This window comes from Labrus bergylta, chromosome 9 (genome assembly GCF_963930695.1).
Source record: "Labrus bergylta chromosome 9, fLabBer1.1, whole genome shotgun sequence".
NCBI lineage: Eukaryota > Metazoa > Chordata > Actinopteri > Labriformes > Labridae > Labrus > Labrus bergylta.
Genome location: NC_089203.1, coordinates 20365350 through 20386046, shown reverse-complemented (window position 1 = coordinate 20386046; position 20697 = coordinate 20365350). Strand labels below are relative to the sequence as shown.

The 20697-nt window shown below is 38.6% G+C and overlaps 1 protein-coding gene across 1 annotated transcript in view; it reads right to left on the bottom strand.

The window, feature by feature from the left end:
- glra4a (glycine receptor, alpha 4a) overlaps positions 1-9034 on the bottom strand; it is a 45847-nt gene extending 36813 nt beyond the window's left edge. Inside the window, exon 1 of the mRNA XM_020640440.3 lies at positions 8721-9034. Coding sequence (XP_020496096.1) covers positions 8721-8788 — 68 coding nt within the window. The 5' untranslated portion in view covers positions 8789-9034. The remainder of the gene's footprint in view (positions 1-8720) is intronic.
- Positions 9035-20697: the final 11663 nt, after the last annotated feature.

The window sequence follows — 20697 nt, the reverse complement described above, 5'->3', positions numbered from 1 at the left end:
CTATTGATAATAAACAAGCTGTGATTGAAAACAGTAAATATCTTTAGTGTGGGACTTTCTTTATAGATTTAAAAACATACAGTTCATCTGAGCACATTAACGTACATTTTCAAAGAAAAAAGTATTTAAGACTGACCAGACAGGTGTTGGTTATTTAATTATTTAACCTATCATTGTATCACTTTATTACATTATTTGAATTTGTTAAGGCACCTGGGAAGAGTTTAAAGCTGGTTATAAAAAGAAGTCTGAAATCAATGCTGACGCCCAATTAGGAAAAACAAAACCATCAGCACCAAGAATGAGTCATTCTACATAGTCAATTATAATGCTTGTAATCACTGCTGCAAGGAAGGTGTTAGATCAAGTGATTACAGCAAGCTGTCAAAACAGCCTTTATCTACATTTTCCATTGCAAATAAATCGGAGCTAGATTTTTCAACTGAAAAAATTATATTGAAAAATGTACAGGGCAGGATCAAAAGAGATGCCACTTGGTCCACAGGGGGCGCCAAAACTGACACAAACTGGAAGTTCATCACAGGAGTTTGGAGTTAATACTCAGAATGATTCAAGCCTTTATTGATGTCAACAAAATAAAGGGAAATTAGTTTGTATTATTAAATCACCTATAATAAGGATAGGACATTTACCCCAGTGATGAAGTTTGTTTCCTTTTGTTAAAACTATTAACACAATGTTCCTTTAATTCAGTCCGACGAGATGTTGCCTTGATAGATTTAAAAAACCTGAGGGTTTTCTGGCCACTTGTTGAAAGCCCACCAGAACTGTACATACAATAACCAGTATCACGTTAAAGCTGATATTTGTGAAAATGACTAATACACATGTCAATGAGACACAGAGAAACATTAGCATTCATTGAAAATAGTGCCAAGGGATTATATTCAATCTCAACATCAGAAACATGCATTCTGAACTACTGATGGCAACACTATGGTCACCAGATAGTCAAGGTTTTGTTTAAATCAGGACATATATCATCCAGTGGGCGCACAGGAGTGAATATACTTGGAAACAATGCTGGTAAGAGCAGATACAGTAACCTACAATAGCTAAAAAACCTAAAAACAATATACAAAACTAAACTATATGCACAACCTTTGGACTATGAATCCAACATATTAAGCTGAACGATGCTAACATGCTCCCTATAGGGAGGGTAACTGTTCAGTTTGTAACATGTGTATGGTTATTGAATATTGATGAGAGCAGCATTAATGTTTTTTTTCTTGCCACATAAAGACCTACACCACCTCTCTCCTTACCCTGTTTCTTCAGTTTAGCTTGGATTCAATATTCTCACTGCACTTTTCAGTTTGCTACAATTTGTATCCATGAGTCATAGTTTGCTTTTACCTGTGGTATGACTTTTTCTGCTGCTGCATGTGTGTGAAAGGGAGTGATGTGCAGGAAGCGTAAAAACAAGCTTTATCCAAACCTGTGTGAATGCATGCCTGGGTGGTTTTGCTGGAACCCTGGATGAACCCATGGACAATGCTGCATTTTAATGCTCTCCCAGCACAGCATTAGCCGTCCACACGGCTGCAGAGATTAAACGTTTACCCTGTGCTGATGCTCATCAGTTACACTTCATGATGCATTTATTATTCAGAAGCTTGGTAGTTTTGATTCCAGCAGGCAGCGGAGGCATCTCACAATTACATGGTTTAGTGAGGGTGAGAAAAAAGCCTGAAGAATGACAAATAACATTTTTGTAAGATGTCTATGATTATAGCTTTTAAACTCCAGCTTTTAACCTTGATAAGAGAAAAGTGTTTCAGCATATTTCACTTCTAATTGCTGTTTTTATCCTCCAGAATTGGATTATTACTGAAAATTACTATGCCCTAATGTGGTAGAAGAGGTTGTTTTGCACATTTCAGAAAACAGAGAAAGGTCATATGTAGTGTGATTGAAATGGGCTGAAAACCATCAGTCACATCTCTCAGCCCGAGGTGCCAGCTGAACACTGAAGGCGCTGGCTTAATGCTGGAGACCATCAGTATGCTGTCACCTCCACCATATATCCAAACACAAATCTAAAGCCTGCTGAAGCAATGGGCAGATCTGTGGCAGACGCTACTTTCTTCACAGGAATTTAACAATGTGTGGCCAAGAACGCTTTTGTCTTCAACTTCCTCCTTTGATACAAAATTGCTGATGACAAAGATATTTACAGATATCCCTCTCTCTAACCCAAATTGCCAATACCCCCTCTCATGATCTTGAATATTCTCACTGGTAACAAATGTGAAAAAAATGGAGACTGACTACAACAGGCTGTGATAACTCTTCATAGTTGGGATGGGAAATGTTTAAAGAGGAGTGGTAAACGCAGATTGTCTATTTTAGACAAACAGAGCTGAGATAATACATGTTGGTTTTCTGTCAATTGTAAGGTTTTGGCTAATGTTAGCCTAAGGGCTAGAAAGTTTACAAGTGCTTGGAATCATTGACAGCAACTTCATCTCCATGGCTCTCTTATTGGCTATTTTCATCTCTAGAGCTGTCCCAGTGAAGGAATTTCCACAATGGTGATCGAGGGTGGCTCAAAAGCACGGTGGGGTGAGGTGATCTCACGTGCGGGTATGGCGGTTGCCTCTGTTCACGGCAGTTGGCTAGTTTTAGAGATAAAAACATCTACAACTTAAATCCTGAGTTATAAAATTAACACCGGTGTGAGCAAGTCATTCGGCAGGTTGAAGACTTGATATCTAAAGCCTGACAATCTAGGCAGAACATTGGTACTAAACAAAGTCTCAGGCCAGACTTCTCAAATTTTCTGAGGGCTGAATCCCATATGGATAGTCCAAAACTTCTGCTGTCTGAGACCAACCTTAATTTTGCTACCAGTGAGTGTTTCAGGGCCTTTTTCCAGCTACTGAGACGATTACAATGCAAAAATAAACTAGCTGTAAAAAAAAAAAAAAAAACTCCAGACATTCCTCTGAGAAAGAGCTGAATAAATGATGACTTGTTTTGAAGGGGTTTTTTTTTGTGACAAGCTAAAAATGTAATATTCCACGTATCCTCCATGGAACTCAGATCTCTCCAGCAAAAACATATAAACCTTTTGTTTGTATTTAGATGAATATTCTTTGTATCTGGAGACTTCATATTTCATTTTTAAGTACACTAAGTGTTCACTGTGGTTCTGGCTGTGTAGAGCTAACCGTCTGTTTCACTATTGTCTACAGCTTGGGCCTCATTTTTTAGTCATTAACTCACCTAAACATCCCATCTGTCCTCTTTTCACGCTTCCTTTCTGTCAGCACTCCTCACAGCTCCAGTCTGTGTAATAACCCAGTGTGTGGGGATTTATGGTAAGGATCAGAAAACTCCAAACTGTCTGTGACAGTCTAAGCATTGGTGAAATCTCTGTGACTCAGTCAGTTGATAATGTTTTCCCACTGCTCTGCTATGTACAAAACAAATTAACTAATGAAACCCTACAAGGGGATTTAAAGCTTTTCAGTTTTTTTTAAGGAAGCGGTCCAATTCTTTGATTCTCAACTTTGCATTCACATTTTTTTATAAGGAAAATACCACCTTTTCAACTCCTTGTGGGATAAGAAACGTTTAAATTAAAGTACAAAATGTTTGCTTTCCTCTCCTCCACTGTTTACTAGCCTCCAGATATTACGCTGCTGTTGCAGATACTTCTACTCCATCTGGGACTGGGCAACCATCAGAATTTAATTAAAAGCTATCACAGAAAGATTGTGTCCTCGCCCAACAACTGAGCTTTTGAAGTTTGGACTGGCTAAATTGTGTTTACTTCTAACCAGAGTGGTTCTTGCGGAAACAGCATTTTTCTTTTGTCTTAACAAGAGTTTTTTAGAGAGGCTCTCATCGCAGTTGAACGTTTTTAAACAAGCGTTTTAAATGAAACACTTGAAGTTAGAGTTTAGTCGTCTCTGAACCATTTTTCTTACAAAGTTGAGATATTTCTTGATACATTACAGTACTATACATGTCCAGCAGCGTAAGTCACTGATGAACAACTTTTATGCCAATAACAAAATTGACAGTAGTAAAATAGTCACTAGGACCTTTTAATTCACTGTGTTCATGAGCTTTAAGTCATTATGTGGAAACAGCATGCCACACAGAAAATTATGTTTAACTTTTGTAGGCTTCATGGATGATTGCAACCTACTGGCACTAGATAACTGACAGAGGAACATATGAGAACATAGAACCCAAAGAATATTGGTACGCTCCCTGAGCTATAAGCATACTTCAGGTTTTAAACATTTGGTTCTTTGATTGACTGCACAGTTGAATCACCACGAGGGTGCCTTTCTTTGTGGAGTTCACATGTTCTCTCCGTGCATGAGGGCGTTAATCGACTCTAAACCACCAGTAGGTGTGAGTGTGGCTTCTTGTCTGTCTCTCTATGTCAGCCCTGGTGGCGACCTGGTGTACCCTGCTTCTCGCCCAATGACAGCTGGAATCAGTTCCATCTCACAACCCTGAATGGGATAAGAGGTTTTGATAATGGATGGTTCTTTGGATAATAGTTTATTGTGAGCAGTTGAGAAAAAAATCTGTTCAAAATCTAACTCAGGAACATGGTTCCACCAGTGCTTAGAGAGAGAAATTAGTGTAAATAGAACATTAAACTCCGCTCAAGGCCAGTTGTCTTGAGAGACATCTTTGGTACAAATATGTTCACCAACTCCTCTTCACACCAACAAGACTTTTCACCCCTCCTAGCACACCAATTGCACTTTTTAAACAGTGGAGTAGCTGGAAAACCACTTGATCTGTGACCTAGAAGAAAAGTTACAGCTATGTTCTGAGATACTATGCTGATTCAATGCATGGTATGAAACTCACAGTAGGCAGTTGCTTTGGGCCATATTATGAGGGCTCATTATTCACACTTTTACAAACTTTCATTGAAATTGTTTCTCTAAAAGTTGTTAAGCCGTCTGCTGCAAGGGGAGACACTGCTCAACACAGTTTATTTGAAACTAGATCCAAAACTGAAAATAATGAGCTCCCAGCCTTAAAAACATATTTTTGGAGATTGGTGCAAACTGGAGAACTTGGGAGAACCTTTGTTCCCCGATTCAAGAGTTTGACGTTTGTCACAAAAATGATCATTTTATTTAGCCGAACACTCTTCCAGTGTTACAACAGTTTTGTTTAACAACAGAAGTGTCTTGCTGTCATCATCATCATAATTGGACATCCATGAGGATTCAACTAATCTGCCACCAAACATCTGCTTTATAAGAGTGTAGTGGAAGCATATTACCACAAAAACAGTACCACATATTTTAAACTAAAGTGACAAATAGAATATATCGCCGCAAAAATAGGCAGAATAATTTCAGTATAGAAGAAAATACCTTTGCTTGTTATATCCTGGACTAGATTCGAGCATCTAGTGATCATCTTACAAGTTTCATTTCAATCAATCATTTATTTCGATAATTTTGCTGCAACATACTTTGTAAAGACTGTAATTAATGAATTATTTCTTATAAGATGAAGCCCCGGGCCTCTTCCAAATCTGTCTCTCACAAACACACTCAGCCTCTATCAAATTGACACCTAATAACCAGGCCCATGATGGCCCAGCTCCATCAGATGATACTCTCTGATATTTCCACATCTGACTCATGATCTCTCACTGACCGGAGGCAAGGACAGCAGGAATCCTTGGTCCCATTCTGTTGCCCTTCACTAAGCTTCACTCTCAATTTGCTGATGTACAGACACATCCAATGACCAGAGGGTGTGGGTACATTAGCACAATTTGCGTGTCCATTGTTGTGATTTCTATATACCGTTGGAATCAGTTTTTGATTACAACGTCTCGCAATCCAGTGCACAGAATGTAAAGTTTTGTGAACTGAAAGTGGATCTAACTGCTGTTTAAGACCTCACTGTGAATACATGCAGCACAGCATGAGTTCTGCTGGTTAATGATACTCCACACCAGATGGTGGAGCTTGTAACTCTGATTTAACTATGAGATGCGCCAAATGTCTTTAGAGTACTTAACAAAATGCTAAAAACTTCAACTGTTGCTGATCGAGTTATACCACAATACATTTTGAGACAACATTTGTCAGAATGATTCCTATAAAAACTGACATCTTGTGGAAGAGAGAAGCCGGCATTGAATGCTTCTACATGCGTGTACTTAAATCCTTAAGGAGGTTTTTTACTTTTACTCTGTGAAACGTTTTAGATGGCACATTCAAGAACTTCTGCTGTAAATGTGTATATGTTGTGTTTTTCACAGCTGCTACTGTGACTGATATCGGAGTAGAAAAGCACAGGTGTAACAGAGGTATAAAGCTCCTTTGGCAACAGTCAAAGTTTAGCAGATAAGCAAGCCGACTGGCTCTGTGGTAAATGAATGCATTGTTTGTTGTGAGGTTGTTCTATATCAGACAATCACTAACCAGAAGCAGAATACGACATGTGGGGATAAAGTATGACTTCAAGCACAGTCTGAACAATGCCTGTATGTTGTTGAAAAAATCACCTGAGTGCATACTATATTATGCAATGGGCACTGCACCTTTTGACATCACCATATAGCCCTCTATTGACCTTGATCAAAACTTAATACAAGATTAAAACTATTATTTGCTCAACATAAGATAAAAAAAACTTTGGTAAGAATTGGATTGGTTATTGGGAGAAAAAAAATCACAATATCAGAAACAGTTTTTCATGAATCTTTGTATAAAGAAGAACTAGCCCAACAACATTAATAGAGAATGCTACCACCTCTGAGCCAAATTTCAAGCAACTGCAAACAATGGTAAACTGAATGTTGCAGACAGAAACGGTGAAAGCCAATCTGTGATTACTAAGGCCGGAAAATTCCCACTCTGCGTGTACAAATGCTCAAAATATTTCTCTCAGGTTACATTCTTACAAGTTCCTTTGTTGAATCCTGATGAGAAAAAAAACCATCATTCAGCATTCAACCAAACTCAGTGGGAGAAAAGGTTCAAGAATCAGATTGTGGGGTTCCTTTCCTGTTGAAATTCAAGTGGAATAACACAAAACACATCACGGTTTCTTTAACACACCCAAACCCTCAACTGTCACCATCTCAGTCTGTGATATTAACTTTATTATTTATACCTTTCTTTCCTCTTTTTCATTTCCTCTTGTGGAAGCCTATTCAATTGGAAACCTATCTCTTCAGTCCAGCTTGAGCACTACTCTACATGACAATCTCCTTTTTAAATCTCTGACAATACTTTCCGTCTCTCACCCCACTCTCTGTCTCCCCCATCTCATCTCCTCTTTCCTATGTGAACCATTTCTCTCCGTCTTCTCTCCACTTTACTAATCTACCCGCTGCCTCCAGCTAAATGAATCACCATCTACATTTCCTTGTTCTCATTTTGTTTGCTCCTCTCCTCCATTTCAACCCTCCATCTCTCCCCCAGACCTTCATCAGACTCTGTCTTTTTACACCTGCCCTCTTTACTCCCTTCATTTTCCCTTCCAGCCCTCCCTACACAGAGCAGATAAGGCTGGCAGGAGAGCATATAATTTCTCAGAGGAGGAGCTGTCAGTTGACTGCTCTTCAGGCTAAGAGCTGCTACCCTTGCCCCTGGGTTCACGGAGTCACAGTTCTGTTCTGCTCCTGGATTATGTAGATCCTAATTCCCTCCCGCTCACACCTGAGGGTGGCAGGGCATGAAATAAGGAAAGTGTTCACTGCAAATGAAAGTTTGTGCCACCAAGAAGGAGAGCGAGATAGGGGAGGAAGGAGGAGATAAAAGTAGGCTTGGCTGCTAGTCTGAGAGAAAAAGAAAGAAGGGGAGGACAGAAGGATGGAGGTGGGTGTGTTAGTTTTGCTTGTCCCCAGATACACTAAACACGCTCTGACTGGAGCTCTCTCCCCCTTTTTCTGACTTTAATGTTGCCTCTCTGAACACGTGCCAAACACTTCTTTCCAGAAGCATCAGAGATACAGAATTCCAAGTGAGCATGCATATAATTTTTTTTTCATGTTCATGTAAGGAAACAAAGACTGAGATGTTTCCCGATGAGCTCTTTGTTCAAATATTGTTGCTACTGTAATTAATCACCTCATGAATGTGGTATTTTAAACCAGAGCCTTCATTTTAGGCTTTGATATTTTCGAATAAATTCTTCAAGAAGGGAGTGAATTCCACAGGTAGTTTGCAACCAGGGCAGGTTTTTTTGTTTTTTTTTCTGTGCGCACTAAAACAACACGGTTAGATGTCTATTGTTTAATCTCCCAGTTTTGCACAGGAATTTTAACCGAAGTTACATTGTCAGCCAATTAACAAATTGCGACAATGAATTTCACGGTTGGTAACCAGAGATTCCGGATTTGTCTGTGCGTAAAATGTTGGATTATTCTGGGTGAAATCATGCCCGCGTCGCTCGGGTTGCGCTGGCTTGCAGGTTAAATATAAAGCTTTTTTTCCTCGTTGAGTTATGTTTCAGCCCATTAACACGCAGCAACACAAGATAAATGGATAGTTTCTTGAAGGTAATCTTCAGCGTAACTCCACCTCAACAATAGAGACATGGAAAAAGATGTAGGGCTGCGTAAAAGTATATTCAATCATGACGTTATTAGTCCTTAATGGTCAAAAAGTTAATTTTAAGCAACTGATGAGAGAAATAAAGTCGGACGAACACAAAGACATTGACAAGATAACGTTTTTACGCCTCACCTGATAAAGCCTCCTTGGAAAAAGCAGAAAGACAAGACATACAGAATCCGAATGACCTGTGGGAGCATCCTCTGGCTCAAAATCTCTCCTCAATCCCGTGGAATAAGTTAGAGAAAAAAATAAATTCGGGAAATCAGCAAATCCACTGAGCAGCTTGTGAGACTGGGCTGGAGGAGGAAGGCATCATCTCTCTCTCTCACACACAAACACACACGCACACACAGCGATCCAAGCGCGTCTTTGGGGAAACTTCTCCCCCTCCCACCAAGTCCAGGGGGCTGCACACATCCAAACAGCAGGCGCTCTGCTTCAGGGCGGCTGGACTCCACTGGTCGGTCAGTCACTCAAAGTGCTGGTTGGCGCTTGTTGTGAAGGGGAGTGTCGGATAGCGTTTCAGTGTTTTTTCTATCCTTGAGACAGTTTGATTTCGCCTGCTGGAGTAATTTTTTATTCTCGTTTATAATCCTCCCTCGCTCTAAAAAACTGAAAGAGGTTAGGATTTAAAGCAGCAGTAGCTTTTGTTTTGATCGTTTCCTCATGTGTAATTTGGCCTAATTAGGATGGAGGGAGTTTTAGCTGCACTGATGAGTTAAATTGCATCGTTGAGTATATTCCGTTGATGACCAATCTGTAGTGACACACTCGTAAAGATGTCTTTTTAGATGGGACTGGGAGGAGAAAGCGTCGGAGGATGACGTCTTTTGTGAAGATGATTTTAGGCCACTTTAATGTGTCTCGGGGTGCATAGGCTAATCATTCTCCAGTGTGTTAGTTTTTCTGATTGGATACTCACAAGTCAGTTGGCTAAATATTAACCTACTGACATGTGTATCCAAATTCTCAGTTTTTGTGGTTCTTCACTTTTTTTGTTTAACAGCCTTCAAATAGGATTGTGTTTACCTTAGTGATGAAAAAGAGTGCATTCCGAACCCCCTAACTTGAGGTCAGCTATTCTGACTCTTGTGAGTGGAAGTTTTCTGACAGCTTCAAGTTAAAGATCAGTGATGCGTATAAGCGAACATTTCAGATAAGGGCAATGAACCTTCATTTGATGGTTAGGCTAAATATATTTTCGTTATAAAGACTAGACCAGTGTTTCTCAACTGATCGAGCCTCAGGACCCATCACTGACTCCTTCATGAAGAACAGGGACCCAAATTTCTGATATACATTTTTTTTTTTAATCAATGAGATTTATTCAAACAAAAAATTGTGCAGTTTTGACCTCAGATGGTTAAAAGCAGGAAAGAACAAAGAAACTGAACAAAAATGAACCGACCGACACACCAGTTGAGAACCACTGGAACTAGACTTCTTCGTAATAATTTTTAAATGTTTGAGCAAAAAAGCCATTAATATATCAGGCTATACCTTAACACTTTCTGCGTTACTTTACCTTCTAGCTTGTAAGTCGTGTTGCATAAATGCTAACGTCAGAAAGTAGCGGTAGGCTATCTCACGACGAAGGACTTGAAAGCAAAACATTTCACATGTCATAGCACTCAAAGAGATTTCTGAGCATTTTGGTACATAAGATGTGTTAAAATAGATGTTCAAGAATACACTGGACTTCAGCTTGAAGTGACTAGATATTGGTAAGCAGTCACTCATAGAGACAAAAACAGATCATTATCACCCAGGTTTGTGGTTCCCTTCAACTCTACAAAGGGCTGTAGCATCTGTTAACCATTTGATTGTTCTTTAAACCCCACCCTCTCTTCAGGGAACTTAAATTAATGTCAATATCTGAATCCCAACACAAACACTTACTGTTGTATTTGTGAAACCTGTGCATTTGTTCAATTCATTTAATTTATGTAGGTAAAACCAATAAAAAATGTTATTTATAGGTCTTGCATCCTTTGAAAATTCTTGTCTCCGGCACTTAAGTCACCGACTAATCCACCTCACTGAATAAAGTTTTATTTGGATCAGGAAAAAGGCTTGACCTCCCCAGTAAATTGCAAATAGTTATCTATCATTAAAGCCAATCATTTACAATTTCATAACTTTAACTTGAACATATTTAAGGATTCCACTAGTTTGTCAAAGCACTGGTAGGTCAGTTTCCATTACTCTGTACTAGTGGCAATGGGTTCTATCTTTTCTATCAGAGAATAAATCTCTGTCAGTCAGATATCTACCAGTGACTGTGGTTATAGATCAATGTATGTGTATCCACACTTTCAGAACCTATTAAAGTCTCTGTATATTTGAGATCACAGGGCAGTGACACATCACTCGCAGGTCTGCACATCAAATTGCTTCTGTTGCAGTCATTTGTCTTCCTGAATAGGTTCCACCCAGCAGATCGAGTGTTTCCTAAGCAGGCAGAGGTGTCACTCTTTTCTGTACTCTTTATGTGGGAAAACACAGCAGATTAACCTTTACTCTTATGCAATTACTCAATCTCCTTGTTCCTCCTTCACTGAAGCATGGGCATTAAAGATGCATTGCTTTTTCTCTCTTCTTATCCAGGGATGAAAAACCATGAGCCTCTCTGGCTTTTCAATTATATAATTTATTTAAAAAGAGCTTGTCATTAATACCTTTCAAAATGCAAGCTTCCGTGTTTGGCTCTACTAGCTAGCTGGCTGACTTTCATCACCGTAGTAGAAGTCAAGACATCTGAAATGTTATACTTATTGAAACAGCTGTCTCCCTTAGTTTCTCATTGCTGAAATGCCAAAAGTGTACTCTGACACTGTGGTAACCTTCTGCATCTTCCCTACCGTCATGCATTTTTATTTATTTTCTGCCAGCAGCAGAAACCTGAGAGACCAGCTCTGTACTCTAGCAAAGGGTGAGGAAAGTGGAGGTGGGGTGAGAAGATGTGGAAGTGATGGTGTAGAAACAGAGTAAATGAAAACCTGAGGGCCTGAGTTGTTGGCAGTTACTGCTCTCCTAGACAGCTGGCTTGCAGTGGAGCGCTTACATGAGTGCTGACATTTTAGGCTTAAAGGTTCTCAACAACAAACCATCTCTGCCTACTGAGTTTTCATAAAATGAAGCAGTTTCTCTGTAGATTAATCTTAATGTCATAAGACACGTTGAGTAGTTGAGATCTGGCCAAAAAAGTAACATTTAAGCAACTTTAGTCTGTCTGTACAGCCAATTTCTGTATTTTACCTAAATAAAACTGTCATTATCTGTTGTCAGCTGGGCCAAATATGTGATAGCAGAGCCCTATACATCTCTGCTGAGTAGTCTGTTATAATATATCTATGGTGGAATAACCCTGATAAACAAAAATGCAGTAACACTTGCAGTAGAAATCAAAGTTATAAAGATCGTAACATATATAGTAGGAGGAAGTCGGGAGACATTTGAAGAGCAATTAAGTGGGATGCTTTGGGTAATGACTTCTGTTCCTCCTTTTTTTTTAGTTTAGATACCATGAACTTTACCGGGAAAAACAATCTTTTTTGGGACCTTCACAAAAAAATATTTGTACCTAAATCTCACAGTTCTGCAGCTGTTTTACGTTTCACTTGTGCTTATAATTGTTACCCACAAGACAAATGTGCAAACTGTGTTGGAATTCATTTTTCTGCAATCTCAGGACGTGTTGTGTCTAACATTTTATTTTCTCTTGACTTTTTATGTTTCCTGGTAAATGTTCAAGTTGAAATAGAATAAAGGATTGAATGTGTATATAAAAGAAATATCATGAAGAACAACATCTAAAATCTTTTAAGGTCACTTGAGGACAACCAACCGTCATAAATGCATTATTATCAAATTATTTGTTTGAAAGATCAAGTATTTTTTAAGTTGCAGCATGAAAGCATACAACTCTGCAAAATGCAAATGATGAGCAACTTAAGTATCAGAAGTGAACGCTGATAATGTCAACCATTTCATCATGTCTGACGCTCAGTAACCTCTAACCCTGAACAGATCTCAGCTTCTCGTTGAATGCATTGCCTGCCTATATGAAAGGTCAGGTTTCAGGTGTGACGATCACTCTGGTCTACTCGCTTCCACTTTTGCTACTGCATGCAAAGTGCTGTTTGACCAACACTTCCCAAATATAACCAAGAGCCATGCTTCTGTTTTATTCATGGACACATACCAAACTTGACCTTTTCACACGGGAACATAAGGAGACACTGCTTTAGGTGACATGATCTGCTTGTTTCCTCAGCAGCAGACTGTGGAGAACGAACTCCTTAGACTGTGATTCAGACAGGAAACCGTCTACCAGAGGACTGAACATTTCGAACAATTCTGTGTAATTCTCTAACTATCAGTTATCCATTGTGTTGTCATTGTGTCCAGCATTCTTAGATTTGCTGTGAAAGTGGCTTTAGCTGCCTAAGCTGAACAACTCAGAGGTGGTTTTTCACTCCCTCAGTCCCTGAGAAATGGCTGATCAGCCTGGCACAAAATCCCAGACTGGAGCCCTCCCCTGAGGAGTTGACCTGTGGCTAACGTTGGCTGTTTGTCGCCGAGACCTCTTCCTTATCCTCAGCTGCAGAGTAAATAAGATTCTGCATGGCTGTTGGTGTGGGTGAATACTAACAGCTTTGTGCAGCCGTCCATGCAGTTTTACGGCCTAAAGAGGTGATTTTTTTTCCCTCTAAATGTTAAAAGAATCTTAACATAGAAACGAAGTTAAGGTGCCAATGTTTTTCAGATGTATCTCAGCTGTCAGGATTTGACTGAACTTTGATAGAAGAGGACAGTTGTTATCAATGAACACTACAGTCTATCTACTATTATGTAATAAGTTAGTTAAGTTGCTCGTGTAAGAAACATGACATGAACTAAATATGTAACATAATATGACTTATGTATTTTCTAAAGGTTGATTTTTGGGCTTTTTTTGCCTTTATTTAGAGACAAGACAGTGGACATAGTCAGAAATAGGGAAGAGAGAGCTGGGAATGACATGCTGTAAAGGAGCCACAGGTTGGATTTGAACCCAGAACGTCCACACTAAGCACCAGGTTACCAGCGGCGCCCATTGACTTGACTTACGTATTTAAAATTTGAAAAAGTTAATGAACTTTTTAAATTGAGCTGGTTTCTTTATAAGTCTAGTGTTTTTCTATTCAGTTTGGTCAAGATCCTCGCGATAGTTGTTTTAAATTGAACACTGATTGTACGTTAATTTAAATTACCACAAGTTGTGCTGTAAAAATAACTTCACAAAAAAGCTTAAATGCATGTAAAATGTGATTCAGAAAAGAACAGAAAAACACACACAAAATCAAAAATCTTACTAGTCAAACAAACTGAGTTGTTTTTATTGTCCACCTCTTGAAGTCAGAGAATTGTTTTTCAACCTGTTAAAGATGTTTTTGTCTTTTTCCCTGTTTGCTTTGCTTCTTTCCTTTCGTTGTTCCTGCTTTTAAAATGTGTATCTGTTAAGACTTTACTTTTGTTTGTTTGTTGGTCGGCTGTCTCATTTGTCATTGCTCAGACCTTAAATAGACACTATAGTTGTTTTTTCCCTCCCTAAATTAATATATTATAACTGTGAACAACACTTGCCAAAAAGGAGTTCTAAGAGAAAAGAGGATAAATGTATTCAAGAGGAACCCACCTTTCAATGAAGAACGTGCTCGGTCATATCTAACCTCCTCATACATAAATATGGGACTAAACCCATTCCAGCCTAATCCTCATGGCCTTTGCTGTTTGCACAATCATGTTTTAACTCCAAAACCTGACTTTAAACAAAACTTTATTACAAGGTAAAGTGAATTTTTGGTTGGTGTAGGAAAGCCCATAATGATACATTTTAACTGAATAGATATATACTGTATGTGTGTGGATAACCCCCAAGTATTTTAAAGTAAAGCAATAATCCAGAAAATCATAATCAGTCTGCATATATCAAGCATCCATCCAATTTATACAACCAGCTACAGCCAATCCCAAAGAAAGCTTTGACAAACACATGTGGTTCCTGAGGAAATGACAACACACCTGTGACAGTCATTCATTCAATTTATTAGAAGATTTTAATGTCAAAAGTAATTTTGACAAAATATGGCCATTATGTGATTCTTTCAAGTGTTGGTTAAAGACTCTGATGATGGGCACATCATTCACTTCAGCCCAGAGCCTTCACTACACGACCAAGCTCCCATTTGTAAGTGATAAGTGGAGAAAAACTGTGTAAAAGGATCTTCCACCTGTGTAATGTTGAGGAATTAGGTATTTTATTTTATTTTTTGGGGTTTCATTATTTTTAGAATTAGTTTGTTAACAGTCTGAAAATTCATCAATCAACAAATGTAACATTTTCTATGTACTTCAGTGAAAGCAGCCACATTTCCTCAACGATTTTACTTAAATATTATGACACTGATAAGGAGATCACGTTATTCACATTGTGTGGTCAATGTTAAAGACCTGCACTTTTTTGATCTTGGAAGTACACTAATAGAAATTTGTGAAGATCAATTAAAAAGGTGCTAAAACTAGAGCAGCACATTGTAAGGTTAGCTTATAGCTTAGCAAAGAGAAGGGAAGCAAAGGTCATTAATGAACACATTATGTCTTGTTGGAGTGTGTGTATGTATGTGTGTGTGTGTGTGTATATATATATATATATATATATATAGTCTTTCTTTGCTGCAGTAGGCTACTTTGTAACATCTATTGCACATCTGCACTGGCAATAGAGGGGGATGAATCTTTTTATACGGCTCCTTTGCAGGAATGCAATAAGCATATTTCTCTTACCACTTTTAAGAAAAACATGTTGCTTTGCATCTTACATGCATGTAATATCACTCAGATAATGTAGTAAAATTGGGTATTGTATAAAAGCTTATAATAATCACTACTTTTGAGTTAAAGCAACAATATCTAACTTCTCCATCTTAAAATAGTAGTTGTAAAGTTGATCTAATAGTACGACTTCTTTCAACAGGTTGTAGACGCAAGCAGTCACATTGGCGCAAAGTCGATATTACTATACATTGTCAGTCGACATGCATGTTCTTTGGCTTCTCTCAACACCGTCCCTCTGCTTGTCAACATGCATGTTGTCTGTGAGGGGGAGTTGTGGGGGAGGCACAACAGTGTGCTGTGTGTTTTACAACAGTGCAGTTGCACACAGAGAGCTTCAGTGGGCACCAAACAGAATACCTACATATTCCGGCATTAAAACAAAGGTCATTGCCATAGCTGCCTCCTGGTACAAATGTCACAACCTTCTTTTCCAAGTTTGACTGTGTTCTTCACATGAAAATGACATAATGTAATCAGTGTTTAGCTATATTGCCATGTCAAATGCCATGGACTAAATAATATCACACATCAGAAATGTATTAAGTAAAGACAGTTGGACAGAAATAAAACATATGTATTTAAGTTTCCTTGTTTCTCCTATTTCACTGCCATATGCCAGTCTGTGACCCTGTCGTTAGAGCACGACATCTCTTGATGCTGTCCAACAACTGCTCATAGCTTTACAGAGGCTATAACCAATGCTTTAGCGAGTGCCTGCAATATTTAACACCAGAATAAATAGCTCGACAGACTGATTTGGAAGCAAAGGTCAAACTTTATGACTGATGCAAACAGAGACACGGGTGAGTTCGGTCACTGAGGGAAAGGTCCCTTCGTGAATGCCATGGACGACTGATCAAAGAGTGTTTGTGTCATCTTTCCATGTTTTGCATTCACATGTTATCCACCCTGCATGCAATGGCATACATTTAGCAAGCGCTGATTTGTTTTATCGTTGTTTATTTGTGTCCAACATAGCTTGCTGTTTTGTAGAGCAGTTTCCTGAGACAACCTTCCAAGTGCTTTGTGGTACGTTCCTCCAAGTAGTGCTTTGGTCTTGCACACAATTGTGAGGGGAACACTTTGCTCAATTCCAGATAAGAGCTTCAAACCTAAGCAGCTGCTGCTCGCTACTCTTTTCAGTCTCTCAAACAAGAAAAGCCTGCACCTTTTTTTTACTCTTCCCCAGCCTTATTTCCATCTGCAGGAGAAAACTGTCTCTGCTGCTGATAACAGCCTTTTTTATCCAGCTACATATGTGGCAGGACTTAAAGACAAACTGGACCCCATCTGAACCTGCATTTGAATTCCATCCAACTCGCAGCAAAAACCACGTCCCTAGCACAGGCATTGGGCTGACATAAATATCCTGACTTTGTTGTTTGATTTGTGTGTTGTTGTTTTTTTTTTTTAAATAGTTGATTGACAGAATTGAGATTGTGTTTTTGTAAGTAAAGTGTTCATCCAATTAAGTCCAAAAGGTTTTACCGATGCTTTAAAAGGAGTCTGTCCCCACAAGAAAAAAACGATACGGTCCTTCGTTGGAGCAAGTGCCCCTTAATGACATATGTTTATGGTCAAGTGAATGGCCCTCTAGTGGCTGTAGTCATATGACAGGATCAATTGAGGAAATGACCGATATCAAGTAACAAAGTCTGCAGAGGTAAAAGGGTACAGGGTGGTTTCTTTTGTCAACAAATCATTTGACTTTGCAGCTGCTCATTTGTCATTTCTACCTGACAATTAAGATTTTTCTACAATGCATGATCACAGCTTAACTACAGTATATTAATAATAATGAAAATAACATATAGTTATTTCAACCTAAACCAAGAGGTTTCCTGACTCAATACTTTTTAAAACCCAAACAAACTGTCCACCTGACCAAGTTGGTGTTTCTAACCCAAATTCAAACTGAGTTTGGTTGCAATTTATTTTAAAAAGTGATTTTAGATCATTTTGTATGTACTAATCAATTCTCAAAGCTGCTTGTGTGGGTGTGAAAGTGTGATTGAATTTGCCTGTTTGCATCAAGAATTTAACACAGACGCTTGCTAGCTGGCTAGCTGGCATGTGTACAACGGTTTTAAATTGTCATATAAGCATACAGGAATTACAATAAGGCACTCAGGCATATCTCATCAACACATCTAACCATATATGCATTTAATTGTCTATAAGTCTGTTACAACAGCAAACTTAAAACTTTACCCAAGAGCTTTAAGCTTAGTAACAGCTTCAAATAGGTTCAACAAAAGCGACAATATGTCAACCTGTGTAAGTGTGTGATTGAGTTTGCAGGACATGTGGTCAAATATGCCTGTTTTCATCAGGACTGTCTATTTAAAAAGGCCAGATTGTTTGTTTTTTGATTGGTTGGGGAGCAACAAAGTGAAGAATTTTTCATTGATACATGTAAAGAAAACTATAAATTACCAATGAACCTACAGCATAATATAGTTAAAGCACTAATTCCCTCCTTTAAATTAAACACAAAAGCTTCTCGGTGTAAAAAGCATTCAATAGTATTTTTTCCAGAACCATGAATAAACAGCATGCATGTGTCTTTGTGTTCAACATACCCACACACTTGTTTATTTCACACACTCCACTGGGCCACTGTTCTCCACAGATCAATTGTAATGATTTGTACACTGCGCTGATTGAGCTTGCTGTGTTTTGAGTCATGTTACAACTATAATGCAAGTGGGCTTTCATTGCAGCGTATTTTATGACGCATGAGCCGTCGTATCAGAAAGTTGTAACCATGAAATACAACTCTGTGTGTTGACTTGATTGTGCAGCTTTATGAGGCACGGACATGATGTAGCATCAATAAACAAGGTGTTCTGTACTGTCTTTCTTTTCATTTTAACTTATTTAGGCTAGATGTACTTTAACAGGTGATGCAAACATTTCTCTGGGAAAGTATGTGGGGCTTTTTTAATTTCATTTGAGACATCTGATAAAAGACGTTTGAGGATTTCCGTTTTGAACAGCATGTTTGTGAGTCATTTCTGTAAGAGTGGCTTTGAATGAGCATTCAGTGCTTGTCCTATTTTCCTCGTTGTGCCTGTGACACCGTCAGGGCTGGAAACCGTGAGAGACAACAACACTGTACCCTGTGGCTTCTTTTATGTTTCTTTTTCTGTGAGTTTGTGAGGGAAATGCATAGAACGCAAGAGCACTGTGGTGATGCATTAAATTTTAATTAGCTTACAGAGGCATTGAAGAAGTCTCCCTCTAGGTTGTAGTTTTCCTTTACAGTAAGGATTATTTAGGTCTTGGGAAACTACAGCACCATCATTTTCGGTGGACTGTCTTTAGAGTTGTATTGAACCTTTCTCCCTGCATCTTTTTAAATAAATCATGATGTTATGATCAATCATGAATGCTCTGATGTTCTCATGGTCTCCAGTGTTTGATTCATATCATCATGTAACAAAGACACTAAAGTACGCATCCATATTTAACGTAAACCTTTCTTGGAAAAGTCATCCAAGCTGAACACAAAACAATCTATTAGTATCTATTTTAAATTAACTATAGAACTCTAGTTTTTCCCAAAGCACCTTGGTATAGTCTACTGTTTAATGTGCATACAGAACAACAACAACAGGCACAGTCTGATTGTTGATCAGAGGTTTAAAGTGGCTGTCTAGGGAAAGGATGTGCTGAAGAATGCATGTTGTTTTCATCCAGGAGACAAGGTCCAAGTCCTGTGTAAAAACAATCTCTAACATGGCAGGACAGTTAAAACCCATCCTGTTAAAAGCTAAAACGTAGTTTTTCCAATAGCTATCCGGATCATTTCAAAATAAGAACATTATTTTCATTTCAAACCTTTATTTAAGCCTCGAAAATCATTGAGGTTTCCCTCATTTACAATGATGTCGAGATACAGATCAAAAGAACAAACAAAAAGGGTACAAATAAAGCAATAAAGACAGGTCAGGATAATTCTCATTACAAACAATTACACACTGTGGTAAAGTGGTTTGAGATCATTGTCTTAATCTGCCCAAGATAAACAAGAGTGTCAATCTTGAGACAGTATTGTAAGTTGTTCCACATTTTTGGAGTTAAGAAGATAAAGCGGAATTTCCAAGTTCAGAGTAAACCCGCGGGACTTGGAGCAATAGATAGCCAGTAGAGCCGGTGTGGTAGGGGCCGATGGTCCAGTTCAGCAGAGATGTTATAGAAGATGGTGTACGTCCAATAAAGGATTTATAAATAAAGACATACATGTGATTATCACGTCTCTGTGACAGAGAAGACCAGCCAACTTTGCTATAGAGAATACAATGATGAGTGTTATAAGGGTCTCCGGTTATGAATCTAAGAGCAGAGTGATAAACTGAATCTAGGGTTTTAAGAGTGGAAGCAGAGGCATGTCTATAGATGGTATCGCCATAATCAAGCACTGACGTAAAGACAGCTTCAACGATACATTTCCTACAATCAGGAGGGAAGTTACCTCTGTTTCTGTACAGAAACCCAAGTTTCTGCCAAATCTTGCCAGTGAGATTTTCCACATGATGTTTAAAAGTAAAAGATTTGTCAAGCCAAATGCCAAGATATTTATATACTCTGACCCTTTCAATACTGCTGCCATTGAGTGTGGATACTTGTAGACTGATAAAAACAATATCGCTGGCTTTTGAGAAGCAGACTCAGAATATGAGGAAGCAGACACAAATGCTTACTATTGTTATAACACACAAAAAGCTACCCGGTGTTTCTGGATACCTTATGCGTCTGTTTTAAGCTAAGCGCTATGACCAACATTCAGAAATGGGTTGTCTTGGATGGGAACTTATTGCAATAGAATAGCTGTACTGAGGCTAATAGAAATATATAATATACTTCAGATCTGGCATGTGTCCTTCAGCTTTGGTCCATGAAACCACTGCTGTATTATAACCTTTACGTATTACTCAACTTTAAATTTTGTTGTTTCGCACGAAAACATGAAGTCAGATTCCTTCTACGAGAACACATGATTGGCCATATTGGTGGTCTTGTTTTCTTTGGTGAATCAGTATTCCTTTCTGTCTATTTAATAGTGTAACCCCGCGACTCTGTGTTGTGTGTAGAGTGATGAATGGGAGCCTTGTTTGTCTGTTTGTGCCGCCATTTATTATCTGAACAGGAACAAAGTAAGTACTGGACACAGTATGCAAGTGGAATAAAAGATAATATAAAGCTAACTGAGCTTATGAATAGC